Source organism: Hemicordylus capensis, chromosome 16 (genome assembly GCF_027244095.1).
Source record: "Hemicordylus capensis ecotype Gifberg chromosome 16, rHemCap1.1.pri, whole genome shotgun sequence".
NCBI classification, from domain to species: Eukaryota; Metazoa; Chordata; class Lepidosauria; order Squamata; family Cordylidae; genus Hemicordylus; species Hemicordylus capensis.
In genome coordinates this window covers 11966025-11981491 of record NC_069672.1, presented here as the reverse complement: position 1 = coordinate 11981491, position 15467 = coordinate 11966025, and the positions used below count along the sequence as shown (strand labels likewise).

Below are 15467 nucleotides of genomic sequence, written 5' to 3'. Positions count from 1 at the left end.
TAGAATCGGGCAGACCCCGATAGCTAAGCCAGTTGTTGGGATGAATTGTTGTGAGTGTTTTTAAAGTTTTTTTCCGTCTGCGTTGCTGGTCGGAGACCGAAATCGAGCTGAACTGTACTGAATTCTTACCCTGGCCCCTCTCTCGCAAAGCCAACGGCAGACGCGGTGATCCGCTGACCCCTGCCTCGGCCCGTTGTTCTTTATTCCCTAATTCCTGTTTTTGTTGTGCACGGCTCAGCGCGAATGCTAAGGCAGCAAGTTCTGAGGCCAGTGGATTTCTGCTTCTGCGTAGAAATCCCTCTCGGGCAAAAGGCCGGACCGGCGTGAGCCTCTCTGTTGCGTCTGGTTGTTGATTGGCCAGGGCTTATTTCTGTGGCCGCAGAGGCCGTGGCGAAACCAAGAAAGAACCGGGTGCGTGGGGGCAGTGGTTAGAGCGCCCGGCTGGGGCCGAGTTCGAATCCCCGCTTTAGCCACAAGTGGGCACTTGTGGCTAAATAATAACCACAAATTATGCAGCCGAGTGGCCCTCATTTGGGGAAATCGCAGGGCTCAGCACCCCCGCGGGGCAATGGATGAGCCCCACCCTGGGGAAGCCACTTTCATGATCGTGGTGTCTCCCCTGCGTTCTTGTTCTCGGTCTGACCTACCTTGCAGGGTGGTTGTGCTACAAGCGGGAGGGGGTCGATTTGTGCTAACCTGAGCTAACCTGACCTCTTCCACAGAGTGCGACGTAGTGGTTAGAGCACGGCTGCACACCTCCGCCCCCCCCCGGCTGTGTCTGGACTACAGCTCCCAGCATCCCCAGTCACAGCGGCCAGCAGTTGGGGATGATGGGAGTTGTGATCCGACACGGCAGGTGGGCTGAGGATATGCAGCCCCCGGGTCAGGGTGTGAAACCGGGACTTGGGGGGACACGGATTCAATTCCCAGCTGAGCCGTGAGCGTCACCGGTTGCCTTTGGGTCAGTCGCCTGGCCTTGGCTACCTCGCAGGGTTGTTGTGCGCATAGAAGGCCGGGAGAAGAAGCAAGCAGCAGCGTATTGGAGAGGTGGGGTGGAAATAGTCTTAAATAGATAATAAATATAAAATCTTGCCGGGAGATTCCTGCATGGAATAGGGCTGACCTTCAGCGCCCCTTCCGACTCTGACATTCGGTGGATCAACCCGGGTTCCCTTTTCCTCCCTTGATTGTCCCCCCGGCTGTATTTGTGAAAAGACTTTGGTTTCAGCCAAGAAAGGCAGCCCAGCTGGTTTGCATTTCAGGCTCCCGCTCGCCAAAGCGTCGGGCGGGCGGCACCCAGCGACGGCCGCCTTCTCCCCCGTAAATGTTGCCGCGCCGAGAAGAATCCTCTTGGCGTGCCGTGGAGAAGCCGCCGGGGGCTTTCGCTCCCTGTGGCCTGGCGTGCGGGGAGGCGGAGGCTTGGCTGAGCGTCCGGACGCCGCCGGGCCTCGGAGAGGGAGCGAGTTCCAATCTCGGCGCCCCCCTCGCCCCCTCAAGAAGAACCATAGGATTTTACAGCTGGGAGGGGCCTTAGAGGTCATCTATCCCAGCCCCCTTCTCCGTACAGGAAGCTGCTGCCGCATCTCTGCCAGATGCGTGTCCAGGCCCTCTGGGAAAGCTCCTGATCAATACATACACGAATCATAGAGTTCTAGAGCCGGAAGGGACCCCGGAGGTCTTCAACCCGCAGCTCAGCGCAGGATTCGGCAGTGGCACTGTCCAGCCTCTGTTGGAAAGCCTCTAGCAAAGGAGAACCCACCACAGCATGAGGCAGGCGGTTCCACTGTACAACAGTTCTTGGAGTCAGGAAATTCCTCCTAATCTCTAGCCTGAACCGGCTTCCTTCTCATTCCAATCCACTGGTGGTAGACCAGCCCCCTCCCTCTTCTACATGACATTCCTTCGGATATTTGAAGGGGGCTATCAAATCTCCCCTTCGCCTTTTCTACTTCATAAAATCATAACCTGTTCCAGAAGGGATCCTGGAGGTCTTCTAGACCAACCCTCTTCTTAGTGCTGAACTCTACCACAGAAAACAGCCCTTCAGATACTTTGAAGACGGCTCCCTTATCTCCCCCGAGAATCCTCCTCTCCAGGCTAATCATACCCAGCCCCTTCCGCCGTCTGGCTTGGTTTCCAGACCCCCTTCACCACTTTTCTTGCCCCCCCCAAACAGTTTATCAACGTCCCCCTTAAAATGCGGAGCCCAGAATAGGACGCAGGAGGGTTCCAAGTGAGGTCTGACCAGTGCGGAACTGAGTGGAACAGTCGCTGCTCATGTTCTGGACAGGTCTGTTGATATAGTCCGACAATGGTGTTGGCTTTTTCTGCCGCTGCGTCACGCTGCTGGCTCACGATCAAACGTAGGGTTTGCTGAAGCGACCGAGATCCTTTTCACGTCTTCTGCTGCTTAGATGTGGAAGAAGATGGAGAATCAGCCAGTTCTCCTCCTTATTGTATGATTTGTCTGACCTCCTCCCCTCTTTGCTGAGCGCAGGTACGCCCACTTCTGGCACTGGCAGCCGTAGCTTGAGACTGATACATTTCCCCCTGTTTTTGCCGCAGTAGAAGCTTTTGCTCCTCTTTTTGGGGGGGGGGAGGAGCTTATGTAACGTCTTAGGAATAGTGGATGAGATCCATCATTACCCCCACCCAGCAGGGCAGAGTAGGTGTTAAGACTAGGCTGGTGCCCACGTGAAACAGGTTCCATGACAACCGTTTAAAACCACAACGGGGGAAATAAATGTCAGGCAGACCCACCCTTCTTTCTAGTGCGCCGCCGTCAAACAGGAGGCACTTAGGAAGCTGCTGATGCCCATGGTCCATCTAGCTCAGTGTTGTCTACACTGACTGGCAGCAGCTCTCCAAGGTTTCAGGCAGGGGTCTTTTCCAGCCCTACCTGGAGATGCTGCCGGGATTGAACCGGGGACCTTCTGCATGCAACGCGGATGCTCTGCCGCCAAAAAACCCGACAGACATGTAGCTGCCAAACTGAGTCAGGCCCTTGTCGGACTAGCTCAGTGTTCTCAGCACTGGCTGGCAGCACCTCTCTGAGGTCTCAGGCAGGGGTCTTTTCCAGCCCCACCGGGAGATGCTGCAGGGACTGAGCCTGGAATCTTCTGCATGCAAAGCAGACGCTCTTCCGCTGAGCTAAGGCCCCATCCCACCTCTTTGCCTTAGGAACATGCAGCCTTGTACTGAGTCAGACCTTGAGCCGTCTAACTCAGTGCTGTCTGCACCGACTGGCAGCGGCTCTCCAAGGTTTATCCTGTTACAGCCTTTCTCAGGATACTGGAGGGAAGAGTTGCTCTAAGGGGCGGCTTAATTATTGTCACCATCCCCTTAAATAGATGTATAATCCTACGTTTGCAAGGGGAGCACTTTTGTGCATCCTCTTAGGAACATAGGAAGCGGCCGTCAGCTTAGTCTGTTCACTGCTCTGCCTAGCGTAGTGCTGTCTACTCTGACTGGCAGCGGCTCCCCAGGGTCTGAGGTCGGAGTCCTTCCCGGCCCTGTCTGGAGATGCTGCCAGGGATCGAACCGGGGGCCTTGGCACAACCCCTCCCTTTGCCGCCAGCCCCTTGCTAGAGCAACAGCTCCGGCTCCCGGCTCCTGCCCAGCCAGACCCGGCTGCAGACGGCGTTCCAGCATCTGCACACCTGACTGCTTGGAATTACTCGCCCGTGATGGTTGTTTTCAAGCGGCTGGGAATTGGTTCGCCGTGGCAGATGGGGAGGGGTGTGGAGGAGAAGGAAACTAGGTCATCTTCCCCACCCCTCCTGGCCAGCCCTTTCTGCAGCATAACTTCACTCGGCTGGGCTGGAGCGCACCGTATCGGAGACTGTTGCTGTCTGCAATCAGGCGGCCATGGCGGTCTTTTCCGGTGGCGCCGGGAAGCACCTCCAGGGAGCCAGGGGCCCCTTTCTGGGTGCACCGGCTGCCGTGTTTCTGGGCCGTTCCACTTTGGACTGTGGGTGGGACTCGTATCGCCCGACATTTCCCCATACAAAAAAGGAATGTCCTGTCCATGGAAATCTGGCAAGCCAATTAGGAGCGGGGAGCATGTACTGATGTGAGCTGGTCTTGTGGTCGCAAGCATGAATGGTCCCCTTTGCTAAGCAGGGTCCACCATGGTTTGCATTTGAATGGGAGACATGTGAGCACTGTAAGATATTCCCCTCAGGGGATGGAGCCACCGCTCTGGGAAGAGCATCTAGGTTCCAAGTTCCCTCCCTGGCAGCATCTCCAAGATCGGGCGGAGAGAGACTCCTGCCTGCAACCTCGGAGAAGCTGCTGCCACTCTGGGTAGCCAATACTGAGCTTAGATAGTATACGGCAGCTTCCTATGTTCGTAATGTGAATTGGTTCGGCGCAGATGTATGTTAACCACCTTACCAGGCTATGGATATTTCTGTGTCCAAAGGGAGGGCAGGAGCTGGGTATAATTGTTACTAGGAACACAGGAAACTGCCATACTGAGTCAGGTCCTTGGTCCTGACTTGATCCGGGGGGACGAGTAACCTTCCTTCCTTCCTTTCTCGGCAGCATCTTGGGCGCCTGCTGTGTTCCTGACCATTTCCACGCCCGCTTCTCCGCCCTGTCGAGGACTTGCGTGTACCGGGTGGCGACGGGATGCTGCCACCCTTCTGAGCTGCCGGTCTTTGAACGGCACCTTTGCTGGGCGACGCCGAAGGGGTGAGTTTAAGGAAAGTCGCAGACCGTCAGGGGCAGGCACAATACCCACCCTTGGGGGCCAGTGGCTGTTTAGACTGGGGGATCCAGTTCCCCAAAAGCGACCCAGACACAAGTGCTCCCTGTCACAGGCATTCCCAGGTGTTGTGGACTCCAGCTCCCATCATTCCCAGCTGCAGTGGCCTTTGGCTGGGGATCATGGGAGTTGTAGTCTAGAACAGGGATTCTCAATGTTGGGTCCCCAGATGTGATTGGACTTCAACTCCCATAATCCCCAACCAAAGGCCACTGGGGCTGGGGATTATGGGAGTTGAAGTCCAAGAACATCTGGGGACCCAACGTTGAGAATCCCTGGTTTAGAACACCTGCGAATCCGTGTTACATGGGCAGTGCGCATGCGCAGTGGCCTCTAGTGCAGAGAGGTCCAAAACGGGCCAAAACAACCCTTTTGAGACGGGGAGAGGCTGACGGGGAGGGGGAAACCCCCCTGCAGCTGCAGCAGCACCCCCCCTCCCCGAGGCCCTGCAAATTTTAACACACACACCAAAACTGGGCCCAAACTGGTTCAGACCTGATCTGGACTGGGCCCGGCTCTAGTGTATACAAAACTGCGCCAGATCCGGTTCGATTCCAGTCTGGTTCAATTTGAACCGGGTTTTTTCCGGTTCTGTGCACACCCCTAGCCAGGATGAGTTGGGTTTATTCTATTAGATTTTTGTAAACTGCCTGTTGTGCAACCAGGAAACAAGTTCTTAGTCATTCTTGGTGACTCGCTTCTGTCCCGTTCCAGCCACCGGAACCTGTCAGCCATGCAGGAGGCCACGGGAGACCTGCTAGGCACCCGCGACTTCAGCACTTTCCCCTCAGCCTCCGCGGAAGAGCATCTGAAAAACCCCGTCGAGACTCTCACCCGGGCAGAGGTGAGGCCCGCTCCCAGCTTCCTCGTGCATCACAGCAAGAGCAGGTAAGGGTTTGAGGGCTCTCTGGCCAGGGCCACGCGTGATCTGTCTTTAAAAGCATACCAATTCCGCAACCTGCGTGGATTCCGCAACTCAAATGGGCGTAATTTTCCCTTGGCGTTTGTGTTGTTATCTCCTGGTTTGCTGACCCCTTTGACCTCTGGACAAATTCCCCCGCCGCCCCTCTAGCTGGTGAGATTTCTCTGAGCCTTGGTAGCCATGTAAGCTAGAAACTAGGCGGCCATCCTAAGGGTAGAGAGCTTGGAGCATGAGCCGTAGCAAGAGGGGCCAGGAGCTGTCCACAGTACTGAAGCGGCTTCTGCCAGATCTACCGGTAGCCTGAACCAGGTTGTCGGTTGACACTTCAGCACCACGGACAGCTCCTGGTCCCTGCTTTGTGGTTCCAGGACAATCGGTTGTCCCGTAACAAACAAACAAAACCGCAAAAGGATAAAAAAAATGAATTCATCTTCATTGAGAATCTGGATCCTGAAGGCAGGCTAGATAGTGCAGAGATAACCTTGGAGAGAGAAAAGAAAAAGCTTTCTGTGCACTTATTAAGAGGAGCCCAGGAAACTGCCTTATACTGAGTCAGACCACTGGTCCATCGATCTCAGTATTGTCTGCCCAGGCTGGCAGCGGCTCTGATTTCTCCCTTAACTGGAGTTGCTGCCAGGCATTGAACCTGGGACCTTCTGCATGCAGTGCTTCACCGGTGAGCTATGGATGCTGCCGATTAAACATATGAAGCTGCCAAACTGAGTCTGGCCCTTGGCCCGTCTAGCTTAGCAGTGCCTACTCTGACTGGCAGCATATCTCCAGGGTTTCAGATGAGCCTCTTTGCCCGGCCCGGCCTGGAGATGTTGCCAGGGATTGAATCTGGGGCCATCTCCATGCAAAGCAGATGCTCTGCCTCTGAGAGATCAATAACAGGAAGCTGGTGTGCTGAGTCAGGCCTGTGGTCCATTAGCTCTGTATTGCCTACACTGACTGGCAGCAGCTCCCCAAGGTTTCAGGCAGGAGTCTTTGCCGGCTTTCCCTGGTGATGCCGCCAGGGATAGAATCCACGACCTTCTGCATACTAAGCAGGCGCTTTACCAGTGAACTAGGGATGAACGTACGAAGCTGCCAAACTGAGTCTGACCCTTGGTCCATCTAGCTCAGTATTGCCTGCACTGACTGGCAGCAGCTTCTCTCCTACCTGGAGATGCTACCGAGAACGAAATCTGGGACTTTCTGCCTGCAAAGCAGGTGCTACATTCCCGTCTCCTTCAGATCTCCCCCGCCTCACCCCATAATATCCGCCGCGAGGAGCACAATCCATCTCCTTCTGCATTCTTGGTAGGGATGCGTTAAGGTTTGACCATTTCAACCAGCTCAGTGGGGTGTGAGGTGGGAAGGAGGACAGGAGGAAGGAGCGTGAGGAATTTGTTTTTGAAAGCCGCACACACACACACACCCCCCACAATCCCTATTGTTCATCTTTCTTTCCCCCCGCTTAAGCGTGCCAGCTTGTGGGAGAAAAACCAGCTGTCTGGAAGAGTGATCGGTTTTCATGTGAGCAGGAGAGGGCTGAACTGGGGGAGGACAGAAGCCCTTGCTGCATCAGTGTGGGAGATCTGGGGAGAAGGGAAAGGGGGAGATTGCTAAGCGGCTCTGTGCGATTTTGATTTTCCCCCCACCTTCTCAGAAAAGGCCTCTTTGACCGAGAAGGAAGCCACCCAGAGAACTTCCTCCACGGTTGTTATCATGCCGCTGAATCCTTCCCTTCCAAGAGCGAGCGAGTTCCAGATTCGTGGCTGAGAACGCGAGCTGTTAGACAGTGGAACAGCCCGCCTCATGGAGTCTCCCGATTTAGATTCTTTCACACACAGGCTGGATGGCCCCTCTGTCAGGGGTGTTGTAGTGGGTCCCTGCACTGAGCTGGGGGTTGGACTAGATGACCTCCCAAGGTCCCTCCCAGCACTAAACCTTTACGAGATAACCCTTGAGCTAGCTGAAAGGCTGCCATGTAGAGGGCAGAGCAGACTTGTCGCTGTTGCTGCTGAGGGCCGGACAGGAGCCAATGGGCTGAAATCACAAGGAAGTCGGTTCAGCGAAGACACTAGGAGCGATTTCCTGACTGTAAGGGTGGTTGGGCAGGGGAACAGCCTGCCACATGAAGTGGTGGGCAGGCCTTCACTGGAGTTCTTCAAATAGTGGTTGCGCGTCCTTCTGCCAAGGAGTTCTGTAGCAGATCCCTGCATTGAGGATGGGGTTAGTCTAGCGTACTTCCAAGGGCCTTTCCAATGCTAATAATATTCTATGATTTCAAGGGAAAGGTTCCCCATTCGAATCTCGCCACCCCTTGCAGCCCCAAAGTGGTACAGTCCAGGAAGAGCTGGGCCACTTTTTTTCGCCTGCGTGTTCTCCTGGCCTCGCCGCCCGTTAGGAACAGGTTGCTGGAGGGTGTAATCTCTCCGATCTGCTGAGTCCAGGCTTTGCAGCAAACCCCCGCGGACTGCTGAGTGGGGAAATGTGTTCAGCCGAGAGGCCCCCTTCTGATGGACGGGTGCCTCCGCGGCGCGATCACACGCCCGGCGTTAGGGCCCCTTCCCCCCTACCCTGTGTTGAGTCAGCACTCTGTGCGTTTGGTCGAATTGTGTTTGTGCTCGCTGGGTGTGGGGGTGTGTGTGTGTTTGCGTGTGCGGCGAAATCGCAAACAGACCTCGGCTTCTCGGGCGCTAATTCGAAGCAGGTGGTTGGGAAGCCGGCACGGCTACGAACCGGGCCACGAATCCCCAGATCTAGCCCTGGCTTCCAAAGCCACACGTTTTTGGCTTTCGGTGTGTTAAAAGTTTTGGCTGACCCCCCCGGCAAATATATAAGCACGTCGCTGCCATTGTATAGCTTAGAATCCGTCCTGAGCCTGCGGTTTTCTTTTTGTTTCGTTCCGTGTTCTGCTTCCCTCTAAACGGGAGGAGTATTGCAGCTCACAGGAACGTAGGGCGCTGCTGCCTACTGAGTCAGATCCCTGGTCCAGCTAGCTTAGGATGGTCAGCACTGACCTGCAGCGTTTCTTGTCCGGCCCGTCAGCACCAATAGTGACAAGTCTGCACTGCCTTTTGCTAGCAGCCTTTCCGGTCTCTCAAGGGTGATCACATCAATGTTTTAGCATTTTGAGGGTTTTAGCCAGAGATAGTTTCAGCCAAAAAGAGGGTTCGGGGCAGAGATCTTTCCAGCCCTACCTGGAGAGGTTAACTGGGACTGAATGCGGAACCTTCTGCATCCAGAAGAGATGTTCTCCTACTGAACGACAGATAATCCTGATGAACGTATAGCTGCCAAACCGAGTCAGATCCTTAGTCCTTCTAGCTCAGTTTTACCTACTCTGACTGGCAGCTGCTCCCAGCCAAAGGCTATTGCAGCTGGAGATAGGTGAGAGTTGTAGTCAACAACATCTGGGAATCCCTGTTAGGTCACGGTAGCTAAATGAAGCCTCCATGTTTAGAGGCAGTATACCTCTGGATATCAGTTGGTGGGAGAGAAGTAACTAAAGAGGGTTCTTGGCTTCCCCTGAAATCTCTTAGGGGCCACTGTCGGAAGTAGAATATTGGCTTAAATCAGTGCTGTGCAAATTTGGCCCCTCCTGCAGGTGTTGGACTACAACTCCCATCATCCTTGACTTTTGGGCCCCGTGGCTGGGGATGATGGAGACGGTAGTCTGGCAACAGCTGGAAAGCCGCAGTTGTGCAGCCCTGGCCTAAGCAAACCTTTGGTCTGCTCCAGAAATGTGTGTGTTCCCACTGGCTATCGTAGTCGGGTTCAGAGCACCCATGCATAGTAGCAGTCTACCTCTGAATTCCAGTTGCTGGGGAAGCGACAGCCGCGGGGTGCTGGCTCTCTCCCTGCCCCGCTTGTGGGCTTCCCGGAGGCATCTATTCACACGGACTGAGATCCGCGCTTTCCCTCCTCCTCCTCCTTTGTGCCGATGCAAAAACCCCGAGTGCAAAATGCATCATTGCAGCCGTTCCGAAACTCTCTTCCAAGGAAGCCTGGAAGGCGATTGTGAGGCGCGCCCTGCTAGATTGGGCCGAAAGCGGATCCTGCCTCCGGTTCCCCCACCGTGGCCAATCAGATGCCTCCAAGAAGCCCGCGGGCAGGGCAGCAAAGGCCCTCCCATGCGAAATGTCCCCAGGATCAGGTACTTGGAGGCATACTGCTTCGGAACATGGAGGCTCCATTCCCCAGGGATCGTGGCTAATAAGAAAAAGAAGAGCCCTCTTGGATCAGAGCAGAGTTCCAGCCATCCAGCCTCCCGTTTTCCCAGTCGGAAGTCTCCTGTGAGCCCAAAGCTGGGGCACAAATGTAGTATCTGTCTCCTGCTGTTGCCTCTTCTCTCTCTGCAGCTACCAGTCAGTGTCAACAATACTGAGCTGGATGGACCAACAGTCTGACTCAGTAGGAGGCAGCTTCATTCATATCTGAGAGGCTCTAGACCTTGGGGTGTAGCTCTGTGATAGATTAGCGGCTTTGCAGGGAGAAAGCCTCCGGTTCGGTCCCTGGCAGCATCTCCAGGCAGAGAAGGGAAAGACTCCAGCCTGAAACCTTGGGAGTGCCGCTGCCAGTCAGAGTAGGCACTGAGCTAGAGGGACCAAGGATTTGACTCGGGTTGGCAGCCATATATGTTCATCCGGATTATCTGAAGCTGGGTGGTGGAGCACCTGTTTTGCATGCAGGAGGGCCCCAATATCGGACTTTGGCAGCATCTCCAGCCAGGGATGAGAAAGACCTTCCAAAATCCTGGAGAGCTTCTGCCAGTCAGTGTTGGCCATACTCACCTGGGTGGACCGCAGGCCTGACTCACTAGGCAGCAGAAGAGTTGAAACGTGACGGGTGTACTTTCCTTCTGCTTTTCCACCCCCCACAGTTGGCTGCACAGTTGGGAGGAAGAGGGCCTCTCCTCGGGACCCCTCTTTCTGTGCTTGGGACTCTGCCAGCCTTCTTCCACTGCCTATGTGCAACCTGGCAGACCTCTCCCTGCTGCCAGGCTGGGATGGACTCTGTCCCATCAGGCTCTGTAAGGATACTGGCTCCTACCCTGCTGCATCTTGGCCCGATCCACCTTTTCAGGCAACATTTCCAGCATGATTCCACCCCATCTCTATAACCGTGTTTTTAATCCTGCTTTTTGGCTTCTCTCTTTCCCCCCCCCAGTGACTTGAAATTTTGGGAGCTGGAATTCCGAAGCCGGCCTTTCCTCTACAAGCAGGTACGTGAGAGCTAAAGTTCTCAGATAACATTCGTGCACCCCCCCTCTCTCTCCTCCTCTACTGGCCTTTCCTGTTCAACTTTCCCGAACAGCCTTGATGGGGATCTGTTTTAACAGGAGAGCGGGTCTTGTAGTAGCAAGCGTGACTTGTCCCCTTAGCTAAGCAGGTTGCTATTTCTGGTTGCATCTGAATGGGAGACTTGATGTGTGAGCACTGGAAGAGATTCCCCTCCTTAGGGGATGGAGCCACTCTGGGAAGAGCATCTAGGCTCCAAGTTCCCTCCCTGGCAGCATCTCCAAGATAGGGCTGAGAGAGACTCCTGCCTGCAACCTTGGAGAAGCCGCTGCCAGTCTGTGCGGACAATACTGAGCTAGATGGACCAATGGTCTGACTCAGTATACGGCAGCTTCCTATGTTCCTATGATTGCTGGCATTTGCCGAGAATTTGGGGGCAAATGCCCAGAAATGATTCCCATCTCACCTCTTTTCTGCCACCCCCACTTTTGAATTTGCTTTTCTCCACTCTTCCTTATAACTGCTTTTTTCTTTTTGGTCCTCCAAATATTCCCCCAGAATAACACAAAGTGGAGATAGAGTCAGGGCCTTCTGGGTAAAAATTTTTTAAAAACCCCAAATAAATAAACTCCACAGCACATGGGAAGCTGCCATAAACTGAGTCAGAACGTTGGTCTATATGGCTCAGTATGGTCTTCACAAACTGGCAGCGGCTTCTCCAAGGTTGCAAGCAGGAGTGTTTCTCAGCCCTATTTTGGAGATGCTGCCGGGGGGTAACTGGGAACCTTTTGCTCTTCCCAGAGTGGCTCCATCTCCTAAGGGGAATATCTTCCAGTGCTCACACATACAGGTGAAACTCGGAAAATTAGAATATCGTGCAAAAGTCCATTAATTTCAGAAATGCAAATTAAAAGGTGAAACTGATATATGAGACAGACGCATTACATGCAAAGCGAGATAAGTCAAGCCTTAATTTGTTGTAATTGTGATGATCATGGCGTACAGCTCATGAAAACCCCAAATCCACAATCCCAGAAAATTAGAATATTATATGGAACCAAGAAGACAAGGATTGAAGAATAGAGCAATATCGGACCTCTGAAAAGTATACAGTGTACTGTGCTTGATTGGCCAGCAAACCCGCCTGACCTGACCCCATAGAGAATCTATGGGGCATTGCCAAGAGAAAGATGAGAGACATGAGACCAAACAATGCAGAATTGCTGAAGGCCGTTAATGAAGCATCCTGGTCTTCCATAATAGCTTATCAGTGCCACAGGCTGATAGCATCCATGCCACGCCGCATTGAGGCAGTAATTGCTGCAAAAGGGGCCCAAACCAAGTACTGAATACATATGCATGCTTATACTTTTCAGAGGTCCGACATTGTTCTATTCTTCAATCCTTGTCTTCTTGGTTCCATGTAATATTCTAATTTTCTGGGATTGTGGATTTGGGGTTTTCATGAGCTGTACGCCATGATCATCACAATTATAACAAATTAAGGCTTGACTTATCTCGCTTTGCATGTAATGCGTCTGTCTCATATATCAGTTTCACCTTTTAATTTGCATTACTGAAATTAATGGACTTTTGCATGATATTCTAATTTTCCGAGTTTCACGTGTTTAGTCTCTCATTCAAATGCAACCAGGGCAGACCCTGATTAGCTAAGCGGACAAGTCATGCTTGTGACCGCAAGACCAGACCTTTCCACCTCTATGGGTGTTGCATTCATCCCTCCAGATGGTACCAAACAACCCAGTTGGCTCATGTAGGGAAACCTCCTGCAGCTAGTAGTTTGGGGTGTGAATTTTCTGGAATGCTTTTGCTTCCTCCTAGTGGCCACTTCCTTGAGCCCACTGACACATCTCTGCCTGATGTAGAAAATTGTCAGATTGGCACAAGAGGGCGCTGCCTGGCTGAAGTTTCAGGCATTATTTCATCATTTCCGAGTTCTCTAGGTAGAGGTGAAAGTTAAGACTAGAAGTGTGAGCAATGGGAGATATTCCCGGCCCCCCCTTAGGGGATGGAGTCTGTGAAGACCATACTGAGCCATATAGACCAACGGTCTGACTCAGTTTATGGCAGCTTCCTATGTGCTGTGGAGTTTATTTATTTGGGTTTTTTTAAAATTTTACCCAGAAGGCTCTGACTCTATCTCCACTTTTTGTTATTCTGGGGGAATATTTGGAGGACCAAAAAGAAAAAAGCAGTTATAAGGAAGAGTGGAGAAAAGCAAATTCAAAAGTGTGGGTGGCAGAAAAGAGGTGAGATGGGAATCATTTCTGGGCATTTGCCCCCAAATTCTCGGCAAATGCCAGCAATCATAGGAACATAGGAAGCTGCCTTCTACCGAGTCAGACCTTGGTCCATCGAGCTCAGTATTGTCTTCACAGACTGGCAGCGGCTTCTCCAAGGTTGCAGGCAGGAATCTCTCTCAGCCCTGTCTTGGAGATACTGCCAGGGAGGGAACTTGGAACCTTCTGCTCCTCCCAGAGCAGCTCCGTCCCTTGGGGTGGAGGGGAATATCTTCCACTGCTCACACTTCTAGTCTTAACTTTCACCTCTACCTAGAGAACTTGGAAATGATGAAATAATGCCTGAAGGTTCAGCCAGGCAGCGCCCTCTTCTGCCAAATTGGAGAACAGCAGTTTGTCTTATTCCATAGCCATTGAAAGGGTATGACAGATTCTTTATTTCAGGCACCGACCAGAAGCAATTGATGGATTGATGTCAGAGACTCGATGGAGAGACTGCAGCGGTGTGTTCCTTGCCCTGATCCTGACCCCAAGCCTTTCCTTGGTGCAAAGATGACGGCAATTTCACCCTAAGGGTTTGAGAGTGGGGATCAACAAGGGCTGATCGCACCCGGAGAGCTGTCAGTGCAACAGGGCTATCACCTCTTTGCCAACTCGAGGAGGACCGACGTTGCCCGAAATCACTCTGAGCGAAAAGCAGCGAGAGATTGGAGAGACGCTTGTTTGTTTTATTTAGACATTGATATCCCGCTCTGCCTCCCAAGAGCCCAGAACAGTGTACATCGTTATGTTTATCCTCACAACAACCCTGCGAGGTGGGTTAGGCCGGGAGAGAAGCGACTGGCCCAGAGGCACCAGCCTAGATGGACGAGGGTCTGAATCTGTAGACAGAAGCGTCACGTGCGCCCCGTGGATGAACTACTGAAGCATCAGTTTGTTGTCTTGTGCTGATTTCTTGACTGTTTCCTCAATATTTGATGTTCTATCATTTAATGTTTGTGTATCTTGTCTGATTTGTTGTACATCCTGTTTCAGTTGTAACATATCACAACTGACTTGTTGAAGGGGGGTTGTATTGGTTTCCAGTAGCTGTTTCAACTACTGATGGCAAAACTTACAGTACTGATAAGAGATCAAAATTGAGAATGTTTCAAAGAAGATTGGAAACCATTCTGATTATATTTAAAGAACTATTTTCCTAATATGGATTTTACAACAGGGTTTGAAATTTAGTAATAGTAGCAGGTTGTGTAGATCAAAATCGTGTTTGTAAGGTTTAAATCTATGTTTTGAGTTATTCTTATAGCAAGGGTTAGCTATACAGTTGGTGATTCACGAGGAGGTGTGAGCGGGAAGTCCATATTTGTTTAATGTGTTGTGAATGATTATTGTTAAAATTAATAAAAATTTAATTTTTTTTTAAAAAAGAAGCATCAGTGAAACTGTGTTGTGTACAGTTGAACCCTCCTGTCTCCCTCCCCCTCTTCTTCCGACTCAACATTTACTCGCTTTCCAAGGATGTGGAACTTTAGACCCTTCGAACTTTGGAACTATTGAACCTTCGAATTATTGAACCTTCGAACCACTCTCCCAATAAAGACAAAGCAGCGGCATTGAAGCTGCTTGGTCTTTAAGCCCATTAAAGTTCAATACATTGATAGATTGAAGGGGCAGTGGGTCAATGGGGCAAAGGGGCAGTGGGTCAATGGGTCAGTGGGTCAATGGGTCAATGGGGCAGTGGGTCAATGGGGCAAAGGGGCAGTGGGTCAATGGGTCAATGGGGCAGTGGGTCAATGGGGCAGTGGGTCAATGGGGCAAAGGGGCAGTGGGTCAAAGGGGCAGTGGGTCAAAGGGGCAGTGGGTCAATGGGGCAAAGGGGCAGTGGGTCAATGGGGCAAAGGGGCAATAGTTTGAACATCTTTAATGGGGCTGCTTTGTCATTAATGGGTTTAAAGACCAACCAGCTTTAATGCTGCTGCTTTGTCTTTAATGGGGCTGCTTATTCTTTGTCAATAGTTCAAAGTTTCAAAAGTTCCAAAGTTCAACAGTTCAGTAATACAAAAGTTCTTTTTTAAAAATATTAAACTTTTATTAATTTCAACAATAAACATTCACAACACATTAAATATGGACTTCCCGCTCACACCTCCTCGTGAATCACCAACTATAGAATTAACCCTTGCTATAATAATAATTCAAAACATAGATTTAAACCTTACAAACACGATTTTGATCTACTCGACCTGCTAATATTACTAAATTTCAAACCCTGTTGTAAAATCCATATT

At 51.9% G+C, this 15467-nt stretch overlaps 1 protein-coding gene and 1 non-coding gene across 2 annotated transcripts; one reads left to right on the top strand and one right to left on the bottom strand.

Annotated features, from left to right (window-relative positions):
• Positions 1-465: 465 nt before the first annotated feature.
• On the bottom strand, positions 466-631 carry LOC128338741 (U1 spliceosomal RNA). Its single transcript, XR_008312685.1, has one exon. It is a non-coding gene; the product is annotated as a U1 spliceosomal RNA (small nuclear RNA).
• Positions 632-3730: 3099 nt separating this feature from the next.
• PUSL1 (pseudouridine synthase like 1) lies at positions 3731-14959 on the top strand. The gene is made up of 5 exons (XM_053281475.1): positions 3731-4072; positions 4546-4695; positions 5483-5656; positions 10848-10902; positions 13624-14959. Exons 1-5 carry the CDS (start codon positions 4017-4019, stop codon positions 13642-13644), a joined length of 456 nt encoding a protein of 151 aa, XP_053137450.1. The 5' UTR covers positions 3731-4016; the 3' UTR covers positions 13645-14959.
• The last annotated feature ends 508 nt before the right edge of the window (positions 14960-15467 follow it).